Below are 12,318 nucleotides of genomic sequence, written 5' to 3' on the forward strand. Positions count from 1 at the left end.
CAGAGTTCAAGATAAAGTTTATTTTACATAGGACACTAGACATTTACTTATTACATATAAAAGAATAATGACATTCAGTTATAAGGGGGAAATACATTTTTAAATGTTAGGGTTTCTAGAATTTTAGAGGAAAATATGATGTACAAAAATCTTAACATGTTTAGAATAAAATACTGTAATGAGCATAAAATTCATAAGAATTGAGCAGAACCTAGCAATACCCTTTACTGCATATATTTTCAAAGATAAAACCTGATCCAGGTCAGCTGTATTTTGTACCAAATTCCAATAGCGATAATTGTGTACATGTGGCTGTTTTAAAAATGGCAGCACTGTGGTTGAATCAGAATGTTTGTTGGGATTGCCACATAAATATAGATTGCAGTTAATAGTACCTTTTTAAGGTAATTACTTAAAGGCACAGTGTGAAGTTAAAGGCTATCTTGGTGTGCAAACTCAAGTCAAATTACATTTATGCTTCCTTTGATATCCTTGCTGTAGCCTAAGGAGCTTACTATATTCTGACATGATAAGACCATCCTGTTATATCTGTTACAATTAAACTTTAGTCCCAGAAAATGAACCTTAGTAATTTACAGTTCTACTTCTGAATCTGAGCATAATCCCCCTCCATTTGTATTCATTTGTGTTGGAGAGGAATTATTCTTAAAAGATTTTGAGAGCTGAGAAATTGATGTAGTTAGCTCTTTGGAGAGAACTTAATCATGTCTTCAGGGTGACAGTCAAAGTGGTCTCAAAATGAGCTTCTTAGACTATTTCTGTCAGTCATCAGCCTTCTCAAAACTGCAGATCTCTGAGCCCTACCACAACCTAATGACTTGAGGGGAGGGGAGAGAGAATTCGGCATTTTTAAACCAGTGTTTCAGTGGCTCGCTCAAGTCTAAAACACCTTCAGCTTTAAAGTTTCTGAAATGGTTGACTAAATTAAAGACTTTAATTTAGCAATGAGCTGTTTTTCCTTTGGTTCAGCTATTTGAAATCCACTTTGTGTGTAGGAATATGTATCCGTCATTCAGCCTTTACAGTGGTCTTCCGGAAACGAAGTACTGTAGCTGTTACCCATATATTGAAAGCCAGCATGATCATAAAACGTATAAGAACTGAAATCAGCCAAAAAGAAAGAAAAAATAAGTATTAAGAAAAATGCTGTTTTCACATTACCACTGCCGTCGATTCCAATTCATAGTGACCCCGTAGGGTTTCCAAGACTGTAAATCTCTGCAGAAGCAGATTGCCACATCTTTCTCCCATGGAGAGACACTGGTGGTTTTGAACCGCCAGCCTTTCAGTTAGCAGTCCATCGCTTTAACACTGTGCCACCAGGGCTCCTTGTTTTCACATTACAGAACAAAACTACCTCCTGCTCTAAAAAGAAGCCTAAGTTCTTCACCCCCCAAAATAAAATACGTATGGATTATGAGAACTTTTAAACTTTGGCTCCAGATAGTTCTGGGGAAATGATCTTATCAAGACAGCTACCTTTGGCCACTTGGCCTGATTTAGGCTGAGTTCTCAACTCCCAAATCAAACATATATAAATCTTTGGAAAATGATTAAAATAGATGGTAGCACCTAGTCTATGAAGATTAGAAATAAGTTCCTGGCACATAAGTCAAAAACCAAACCCGTCTCCATCAAGTCGATTCCTACTCATAGTGACCATGTAGGACAGAGTAGAACTGCCCCATAGGGTTTCCAGAGAGCAGCTGGTGGATTTGAACTGCTGACCTTTTGGTTAGCAGCCAAGCTCTTAACCACTGCGCCACCAGGGCTCCACATAGACACTTTGAATAAGCTAAAGTATTTTCTCCTCCATCACAGCACCCCTTTAAAAACAACAGAACAAGAGAATGAAATCAAATGACGTGTCATTCCCGTGCTTTAAAAAGCCTTCAGAGGCTTCCCACTGCTTGTGGGCAATCTAGACTCTGGGCGGTTTGGCCACTGCCAGCCTGCCCTCCTACTCTCACACACTCATTCCCCATCACTCCCCGGGCACTCCGCACTCCAGCCCCGCTGGTGCTCTCAGGGTCCTGAGGCATGTATCCTCGTGGCCTTCACACAGGCTGCTGATCCATGTAAGCAATCTCTTCTCCACCCTTTTCTCTGATTAAATGTCCACTCATCTTTAAGATCTCTTCAAATTAATCTTCCCAGCTCCCTCAAACTAGGTCCAGTTCCCCTGTTAGGTGCTAATCCTGTACTACTCACTGAAAACTCTTCACAATACAGTAAGTCCCTAGGTTCTGTCTGACTTAGGGACAACTGGTACTTGCCCATTAATGTTATGTAAATTTGCCCTCAGTTTGAAACAACTGAGCTGGTCTTGATGCTTCATCACAATCACTTTCACTTGCTGCACATGCAGCTTTTAAATCACTGAAGTTCTCGAGCCTTTTCTTGCATTAAAGCAAGGCTAAATAAGAACTCTATGCACCTATTCCAACTTACCTACAAATTCGACTTAAAGACACACTTAGGATCTTGTTCATAACCTGGGGAGTGCCTGTATACTATGCTTCAGCAGTTAATTGTGTGATTACTTCACTGTCCATTTCCACTGAAGGAATGGAAGCTCCTTAAAGATTACTATCTTGTTCGTATTCTTTTCCAGGTACTACAAGAAGTTGTTGTGGACCGTCAGTGACCCTATAGGATGGAGTAGAACTGCCCCATAGGGTTTCCTAGAGCTGATCACCAGGTGCTTAATATTATGGATGGTGACTGGTGAAGACTAGGAATACACTGCTGCTGTCCTCTAAATTTATAATCCAGCAGAGCCGAGGTGATCTATTAAACCCTGAGACAATGTACAAATGAAGTAGTTACAAACAGCATAAAACTCAAAAAGGAAGTAGGGATAAAAATATGTATTTTGCTTACTTGTAAGATCACTGGTGGTAATTAAAGTTGTTATTATTCTTGCTGTAAGAGAAAAGTTTTCATCAATTAATATCAACTTGCTTCTCAGGAATAATGGTGTTTAGCTAATGTCCTTCCCTTTTAAATACAGAGATATATCACTGTTAACTGTTCTTGAAAGGTTTTAGTAATGCAGAAAACTTAGTACTATATTTCATAAAACATTGAAAATCTAGCCATGTATCCTAGTCCAGTGGTTTTGAAACTGCTCATAAGAGCAGAGTCTGTGCCTAGAAGGTGCTTAGGTACTACCCAGGAAGGCAGGGTTAGACTGAACTTCCTTCCACTGCCTGTATGTGCCAGCCCACAACTCCCTTCTCCACCCCCAGAAAGCAGCTTTTAAAAAAATCTCATTTATACATTAAGCTTCTAGGTAAGATTTCTTTTTTAAAAAGGCTCCTACTAATTAAAAACAATGTTTTTAAATCACTGAATTCTACCCCCTTATTTCATAGATGGAAACCCTGGTGGTGTAGTGGTTAAGACCTATGGCTCCTAACCAAAAGGTCAGCAGTTCAAACCCACCAGGTGCTCCTTGGAAACTCTATGGGGCAGTTCTACTCTGTCCTGTAGGGTCACTATGAGTCAGAATTGACTCAGTGGCAATGGGTTTCTTTTTTTTTTGGTATTTCATAGATAAGGAAACTGAGACCCGGAAAGGGGTATGATTTTCCTAAGGGTCTAACTTGTGGTTAGGTGCTGTCGAATCGGTTCCGACTCATAGTGACCCTACAGGACAGAGTAGAACTGCCCCATAGGGTTTCCAAGGAGCAGCTGGTAGATTTGAACTGCTGACCTTTTGGTTAGCAGCCGAGCTCTTAACCACTACGCCACCAGTGCTACAAGGGTCTCACTAGAACTGCTTAATTTAACACATTTGCCTATACCACTTCACTTAGTAAACACTTAGGAAAATGGTCACTTTTACCACATACGAGGGACCTGAAATGGGAATCAGAGAACACCACTATGTACAACTCACAGTATACCTTTCCTAACCCAAAATCCATGAAAAGTTCTCCCCCTGCTTAACATGTTTTACATTTAGCATACATTGACATAGTAGCTTTTTAGTCTCATATTCCAACTCAACTGTATGCTCCTGAAGGGCAGGAACCAAGTCTTAGAAAAATATTTGTTGCCAAATTTGCTAACTCAAGGCTTTGCACACAGACCTGTAAGTAGTTGTTGACTAAATCAACAATGTAAGTGGATCTTAATAGATGGAGAGAAGACACCATCCAGTTCAGAAGACTGCCAACTAAAGGGTTCTTCTGCAAACTCAAAAAGACTTCTAGTAAATGTTACCTGTTAATAACTGGCTCCAAGATGAACTAGAATATAATAGCCAACTTAAAGGGAACTAGGGTAACTTTGCTAAAAATGCACCTTTATTCATTTCTAAATTGATGCTGAAGTTGCTAGCCTACTCTGTCAAAAGGAACACTGGGTTTAAAACCAGTTCATTTTTTCCCCCATAAAATTATAGTCTCCAGTTCATTTTTCATCTATTCAATAAATATTTAAATACTTGTTAAGCACAGAACTCCATACAAAATAAATGTAATCCATGGTCTCTGCAGTTACAAGTTCCCAAGATTTCCTAAAAGAACTTAGTAAGCAAAATTTAAAGATGGAAGTACTTTAAGATAAATTAGAGGGCTAATAAATAATATATATAATTAGCTGTTCTAAAAACTATACATGTATTACACAATAGCACTTCAATATTTTAAAGCCAAAAATAAAACTCAAGGATAAGATATTTAAATAAATTTTTAATAACTTTTGACATAAAGATCCATGCCAGCAATCCTGGATGGAGAAACTGGTCCTTTAAGATGTAGAAGAATCAGATGAAGTAGAATTAAAATACCTAAAACTAGTAAATCTAATGTGATAGCTATGCCTTTTAAAATGTCTCTACCTATATATCACACATATATATCTTAGGTGGTTCTTGCAAGAACCCAGATAAACAGTGGAAATTCTAAAGTTGAGACCAAAGTAGCTCCTGAAAAACTCCACTGCTACAAAATCTATCCATGCTCAAAAGCCAATGTATGATTTTCTTAATCAGATCTTTTTAATCTGTTACATCACAAAGATTCCAAATTTTAAAACAAATGAGTGGATTCAATATATGCAACCTCTTGAAGTTGTCAAAGAACAGGAGAGGATTGTTAACATCGGGGCAGATTTTTGGAGAGACGTGTGCTTTCACTTTTTTTTTTTTTGGCAACTGGAATACAAATCTTGAAGAAAACGGCGAATAGTCTGCATTAAATCAGCCTTGTAAATACTCTTATCTAGTAATGTTATATCTCAATCTTGTTGCCACTGAGTCAATTCCGACTCATACCGACCCTATAGGACAGAGTAGAACTGCCCCATAGGGTTTCCAAGGAGTGGCAGGTGGATTTGAACTGCCAGCCTTTTGGTTAGCAGTCAAGCTCTTAACCACTGCACCACCAGGGCTCCCTGTATCTCGGTAGTGATTAGCAAAGCTCAAGGGATCGTGACAAATTAACACCCCAAGTTAACACCTCTTCCAGGCAGACAGCTGATGCTGACAAAGGACTCCCCAGCATTTGAGTCTTTCTCTTACTTGCACAGGTGTAAGAAGAGAGGCTCCACGTCAGGGCACTCACAGCTCCCGAGTCCCTTGTCTTCCACAGATACTGGAGCTGAGCAAACTTACTGGCCGCACTAATGAAGGTACATAAATTCTGTTTGCAGATAAAAAGTGAGAAAGTCAGGAGTCCATTTGTTAAAACTGCAAAAGAACATCAGGTACAGAAAGCACTTTTGAAGCCATATTTTCAGGATAAGTAATAACCAACTTGTACTTGATTGAAACCTAAGTTTGGTGTGAACAGAATGCAATAGTGAGACATCTATTTATAACCCACTAATTCCAAATTTTGGGTCATTCAACCACGAAGTTCACTGAAGCATTTTAATGATGAAAGGGAAGCCCTGTGCTCCAAGCATTGTGTTCCAGGCATCGGGGCATGTTGAAGGCAAACACTGTCCTGGTCTCAAAGTATTTAGTCTACAGAAGGGGGATGGACGAGCAGATAACGGCAACACAGAATGATAAACTCAGTAGCACAACACAGTGGCCCGGGAAACTAAGACCCAGAGGGTCTCAAAAGTGGCATGCTTAATGTCCAATGAAAAAAGGTTTTTATTTAACAAACATGTATATGTTGTTGTTAATTGCCCTCGAGTCAGCTCTGACTCAAAGTGGCCTTCTGTATAACAGAATGAAACTTTGCACAGTCCTACACCATCTTTGATATGTTTGAGTCCACTGTTGAGGCTATTTTGTCGATCTGTCTCACTGAAGGTTTTCCTCATTTTCGCTGATCCTCTACCAAACATGATGTCCTTTTCTAGCGACTGGTCTTTCCTGATGTGACCAAAGTAAGCAAGACAAAGTCTGGCCATCCTTACTTCTAAGGAGCATTCCGTTGTATTTCTTTTAAGACTGATTTTTTCTTCTGAGAGTCCATGGCATAGTCAATATTCTTTGCCAACACTACAATTCAAATGCATCAATTCTTCTTCTGTCCTTTTTTCATCGTTCTTACTATTTACTAGAAACTGTTCTAGCTTTTTTATAAATAGTAAGTCATTTAATTCTCATAATAATCCTATTAGGTAGTCACTATTATTACCCTCATTTTATAGATGAGGAAACTAAGGCACAGATTGCTTACATAACCTTCTAAAGATCGTACAGCTAGTAGGTGGGTTATAGACCCCGGCAGTCTCGGGCCAGAATCCATGTTCTAAACCACTACCTTATGCTGCCTAGGAAGTAATTCTTTGGGTTACTGCTTTAGTTTGAAGGGAAATAAAAATATCTATATGTAATCCAATCCTCTTGAAAAGGAAGTAATACTGCTACTGTAAATAGAAAGGGAGAGACAATGTAATTTACTTTATCTATGTAAAGCCCAGACCCTAACTGCAAATAACAAATTGGAGCTGATGAGGTATTTACATAAAAGAGAAAATTTTCCCCACTTTAAGGGAGCGGGGAAGCTCTTTTAATATCCTACCATCATCAGCATTTGAATATGCAAACCCTGTTATTGTTATTTGTTGTTAGGTGCCGTCGAGTTGGTTCCGACTCATAGCAACCCTATGTACTACAGAACGAAACACTGCCAGGTCCTGCGCCATCCTCACAATCGTTGTTATGCTTGAGCCCATTGTTGCAGCCACTGTGTCAATCCATCTCGTTTAGGGTCTTCCTCTTTTTTGCTGACCCTCTACTGTTCCAAGCATGGTGTCCTTCTCCAGGGACTGATCCCTCCTGACAACATGTCCAAAGTATGTAAGACATAGTCTCGCCATCCTTGCTTCTAAGGAGCATTCTGGTTGTACTTCTTCCAAGACGGATTTGTTTGTTCTTCTGGCATTCCCTGGTATATTCAATATTCGTTGCCAACATCACAATTCAAGGGGGTCAATTCTTCAGTGTTCTTTGTTCATTGTCCAGCTTCGCATGCATATGATGCAATTGAAAATACCATGGCTTGGGTCAGGCACACCTTAAGTCTTCAAGGTGATACCTTTACTTTTCAACACTTTAAAGAGGTCTTTTGCAGCAGTTTTTCCCAATGCAACGTCTCTTGATTTCCTGACCCTTGCTTCCATGGGCGTTGATTGTGAATCCAAGTAAAATGAAATCCTTGACAACTTCAATCTTTTCTCCATTTACCATGATGTTGCTTATTGGTCCAGTTGTGAGGAGTTTTGTTTTCTTTATGTTGAGGTGTAATCTATACTGAAGGCTGTGGTCTTTGATCTTCATCAGTAAGTGCTTCAAGGCCTCTTCACTTGCAGCAACCAAGGTGGTGTCATCCACATATCGCAGGTTGTTAATGAGTCTGCCTCCAATCCTGATGCCCCGTTCTTCTTCATATAGTCCAGCTTCTCGGATTATTTGCTCAGCATACAGATTGAATAGGTATGGTGGAAGGATACAACCCTGACACAGCCCATCCTGATTTCAAACCAAGCAGTATCCCCTTGTTCTGTTCAAACGACTGCCTCTTGGTCTATGTACAGGTTCTTCATGAGCACAATCAAGTGTTCTGGAATTCTCATTCTTTGGAATGGTATCCATAATTTGTTATGATCCACACAGTCGAATGCCTTTGTATAGTCAATAAAACACAGGTAAGCATCTTTCCGGTATTCTCTGCTTTGAGCCAGGATCCGTCTGACATCAGCAATGATATCCCTGGTTCCACGTCCTCTTCTGAATCTGGCTTGAATTTCTGGCAGTTTCCTGTTGATATACTGCTGCAACCACTTTTGAATGATATTCAGCAAAATTTTATTTGCATGTGGTATTAATGATATTTTCGATACTTTCCGCAATCTGTTGTATCACCTTTCTTGGGAATAGGCATAAATATGGATCTCTTCCAGTCAGTTGGCCAGGTAGCTGTCTTCCAAATTTCTTGGCATAGACGAGTGAGCACTTCCAGTGCTGCACCCGTTTATTGAAACATCTCAATCAATATTCCGTCACTTCCTGAAGCCTTGTTTTTCACCAATGCCTTCAGTGCAGCTTGAACTTCTTCCCTCAGTACCTTCGTTTCCTGATCATATGCTACCTCTTGAAATGGCTGAGCGTTGACCAGTTCTTTTTGGTATAATGACTCCGTGTATTCCTTCCATCTTCTTTTGATACTTCCTGTGTCATTTAATATTTTCCCCTATAGAATCCTTCACTATTGCAGCTTGAGGCTTGAATTTTTTCTTCAGTTCTTTCAGTTTGAGAAATGCCGAGTGTGTTCTTTCCTTTTGGTTTTCTATCTCCAGCTCTTTGCACTTCTTGAGCTGCCTTTTGAAATCTTCGTTCAGTTCTTTTACTTCATCATTTCTTCCTTTTGCTTTAGCTACTCAACATTCACGAGCAGGTTTGAGAGTCTCTCTTCTGACATCCATTTTGGTCTTTTCTTTCTTTTCTTTTATAATGACCTCTTGCTTTCTTCATGTATGATGTCGTTGATGTCATTCCACAAGTCGTCTGGTCTTTGGTCATTAGTGTTATAACGCATCAAACCCATTCTTGAGATGGTCTCTAAATTCAGGTGGGATATACTCAACGTCGTACTTTGGCTCTCGGGGACTTGTTCTAATTTTCTTCAGTTTCAGCTTGAACTTGCACATGAGCAATTGATGGTCTGTTCCATAGTCAGCCCCTGGCCTTAAGTTCTGAGTGATGATACTGAGCTTTTCCATCATCCCTTTCCACAGATGTAGTCGATTTGATTCCTGTGTATTCCATCCGGCGAGGTCCATGTGTATAGTCGCCATTTATGTTGGTGAAAAAAAGTATTTGCAACGAAGAAGTCGTTGGTCTTGCAAAATTCTATCATGCGATCTCCAGCATTCTTTCTATCACCAAGGCCATATTTTCCAACTACTGATCCTTCTTCTTTGTTTACAACTTTCGCATTCCACTCACCAGTAATTATCAATGCATCCTGATTGCATGTTCAATCAATTTCAGACTGCAGAAGCTGGTAAAAATCTTCAATTTCTTCATCTTTTGCCTTAGTGGTTGGCGCGTAAATTTGAATAACAGTTGTATTAACTGGTCTTCCTTGTGGGTGTATTGATATTATCCTATCACTGACAGCATTGTACTTCAGGATAGATCTTGGAATGTTCTTTTTGACGATGAATGCAATGCCATTCCTCTTCAAGTTGTCATTCCTAACATAGTAGACCATATGAGTATCCAATTCAAAATGGCCAATACACGTCCATTTCAGCTCACTAATGCCTAGGATATCAATGTTTATGTGTTCCAATTCATTTTTGATGATTTCCAATTTTCCTAAATTCATACTTCGTACATTCCATGTTCTGATTATTAGTGGATGTTTGCAGCTGTTCCTTCTCATTTTGAGTCGTGCCACATCAGCAACTGAAGGTCCCAAAAGCTTAACTCCATCCACATCATTAAGGTCGACTCTACTTTGAGGAGGCAGCTCTTTCCCAGTTGTCTTTTGAGTGCCTTCCAACCTGGGGGCTCATCTTCCAGCACTGTATCAGACAACGTTCTGCTGCTATTCTTAAAGTTTTCACTGGCTAACTCTTTTCAGAAGTAGATTGGTGGATTCTTGTTCGTAGTCTGTCTTAGTCTGGAAGCTCAGCTGAAACCTGTCTGCCATGGGTGACCCTGCTGGTATTCTGAATACCGGTGGGATAGCTTCAAGCATCACAGCAACATGCAAGCCCCCACAGTACAACAAACTAACAGACACATGGGGGCAAACCCTGTAGGGGCAAGATACTGAAAACCCTGCAAACCCTGTAGGGGCAAGACACTGAAGAAACAGATAGGTTAGCAATGGAGTGGCAGGCCTTCTCTTTCCCCATGATGTGCTGAGCACCTCCTCTGGGCCATTCAGAGACAAAGCAGGAGATGCACACTGAAATATGCTGGATAACAGTGGCATGTAACACTCATCTTTTTATACATTCCACAAATATTTACTAAGGTCCTACAATGTGTCAGGTGTTGTGCAAAATGCAGGATGCAATGGTGTAAAAGAAAGAACCATCCTGCACTCTGAGCTCAGGGTCTAGTGGATATGCAGAAAGCAGGTCATGACTAAACAGTGTGGTGAGTGCTTTGATAGGCATAGGCCAGAGCTACATCAGGCACTCATACTTTTTTCACTCTTTAGAGAACAGAAGATGAGAGTGGAGAGGCAACCATAAAATAAGGCAGTTGCAAATATTTTCATTAAGAGACTGGGATTATAAATCCTCACAGTTCAGTGGCTAAGTAATGGGCTGCAGCTAATTTGAAGTTGAGAGTAAGAAAAAGTTAATGCTATGGCCACAAAAATTACCTATCCCACCCCTGAATAAAATACAGATATTGATGGACGGATGCATGGATGGATAGATGGACGGAAATAATTATTGTGCTTTAAAACCTGAGGAGACCATGCTTCTTTGAACTGGCAAACTCAAAGCAGGAAGTTGTGGTGGCTCAGCTCTGGGAATTTTTGGCTGTTCCAAATGAATCCACATGATGGGGCACTCAGGCACTCTGCTACCTTGAGATCTTCACAAATTAGCTGCAGCACTGTACAGTACCCCCCACCCGGAGCTGGGCCCAGCCCTGCCGTGTAACAGTCTCTACATCAGCTGAAACACCTACTCCAACTGCTGGATTGTGTACAGATTGAAGGGAGGCCACGGTGAAGGCCAGGAGGCCAGTCAGGAGGCTACTGCAATAATCCAGGTTTGTACCAGGGTGGTAGAAACAGAAGAGGTGAGAAGTGCTCAGAGTCTGCATATATTCTGACAGAACTTGCTGAGGGACTGGCTGTGGGAGGTGAGAGAAAGAAGTCAAGGGTGATTCCAAACTCCAATATCTCTGGTCTTAGCGACTGGAAGAATAGAGTTGCCAGTAACAGAATCAGATAAAACTGCACGAGGAGCAGGCTTGCTGGAAGAGAGGGGCAGGGCAGGAGTTTGGGGCATATACATTTGAGATGTTGACTAATCATACATGCGTAGCTATGGAATCAGTGTGTGCTGCAGCCCTGGAGCCCTTTAATGCTGAAGAAGTCAGGGAGATGACGAGGAACCAGCAAAGATGACCAGGAAAGATCAGGTGGAAGGGACAACAGGGGAGGGAGGTATGCTGGAAGCCAGGTAAAGAAAGTGTTCTAAGGAGGAAGGCTTGATCTATGGTGTTAAATGCTACCGAGAGGTTAAGTAAGATGAGGAACAAGAAGGGACGGCTGGATTTAGCAACAGGAATGAAAGTCATTGCCATCCTTGACAAGAGCAGTTTGTTTCTTTTCTGTCCCCCTAACAGAATGCAAACTCCATGAGGGGAGGATTTTGTTTCCAGCTGGGTCCCCAGCACCTGGAACAGTGCTGGCACATGGTGGGCACTAGTTATGGATGGAATCGTGCTCCCCCAAAATATGTGTTGGAATCCTAACACCTATACCTGTGGATGGAATCCAATATGGAATAGGGTTTTCTTTGTAACGTTAATGAGGCAATGCCTGTGTAGGATGTGTCCTAAGTCTAATCACTCTGAGTTATAAAAAGAGCAGATGAGACACAGATGCAAGCACAAATAGCGGACGGCAGATGCCAAGTGAGGATTGCCAAGGAATCAAGGGACACCCAGGAGGAATCAAGGAATGCCTGGGAAGCAGTCGACATGGTTGTGACCCTGATTTGGATATTTCTGCCTCCAGAACTGTGAGAAAATAAATGTCGGTTCTTTAAAGCCTTTGACTTGTGGTATTTGTGCTACAGCAGCAGTAGAAAACTAAGACCAAAAAAAAAAAAAAAAAAAAAAAA

The 12,318-nt window shown here is 40.7% G+C and overlaps 1 protein-coding gene across 1 annotated transcript in view; it reads right to left on the reverse strand.

Annotated features, from left to right (window-relative positions):
• SLC66A3 (solute carrier family 66 member 3) overlaps nucleotides 1–12,318 on the reverse strand; it is a 23,528-nt gene continuing 11,210 nt past the window's right edge. Inside the window, exons 5-7 of the mRNA XM_004373056.2 lie at nucleotides 5,552–5,672; nucleotides 2,905–2,946; nucleotides 1–1,121 (exon numbers count right to left, since the gene is read on the reverse strand). Coding sequence (XP_004373113.1) covers nucleotides 1,030–1,121; nucleotides 2,905–2,946; nucleotides 5,552–5,672 — 255 coding nt within the window. The 3' untranslated portion in view covers nucleotides 1–1,029. The remainder of the gene's footprint in view (nucleotides 1,122–2,904; nucleotides 2,947–5,551; nucleotides 5,673–12,318) is intronic.

Source organism: Trichechus manatus, unplaced genomic scaffold, assembly GCF_000243295.1.
Source record: "Trichechus manatus latirostris isolate Lorelei unplaced genomic scaffold, TriManLat1.0 scaffold00023, whole genome shotgun sequence".
In the NCBI taxonomy this organism is placed as follows: Eukaryota; Metazoa; Chordata; class Mammalia; order Sirenia; family Trichechidae; genus Trichechus; species Trichechus manatus.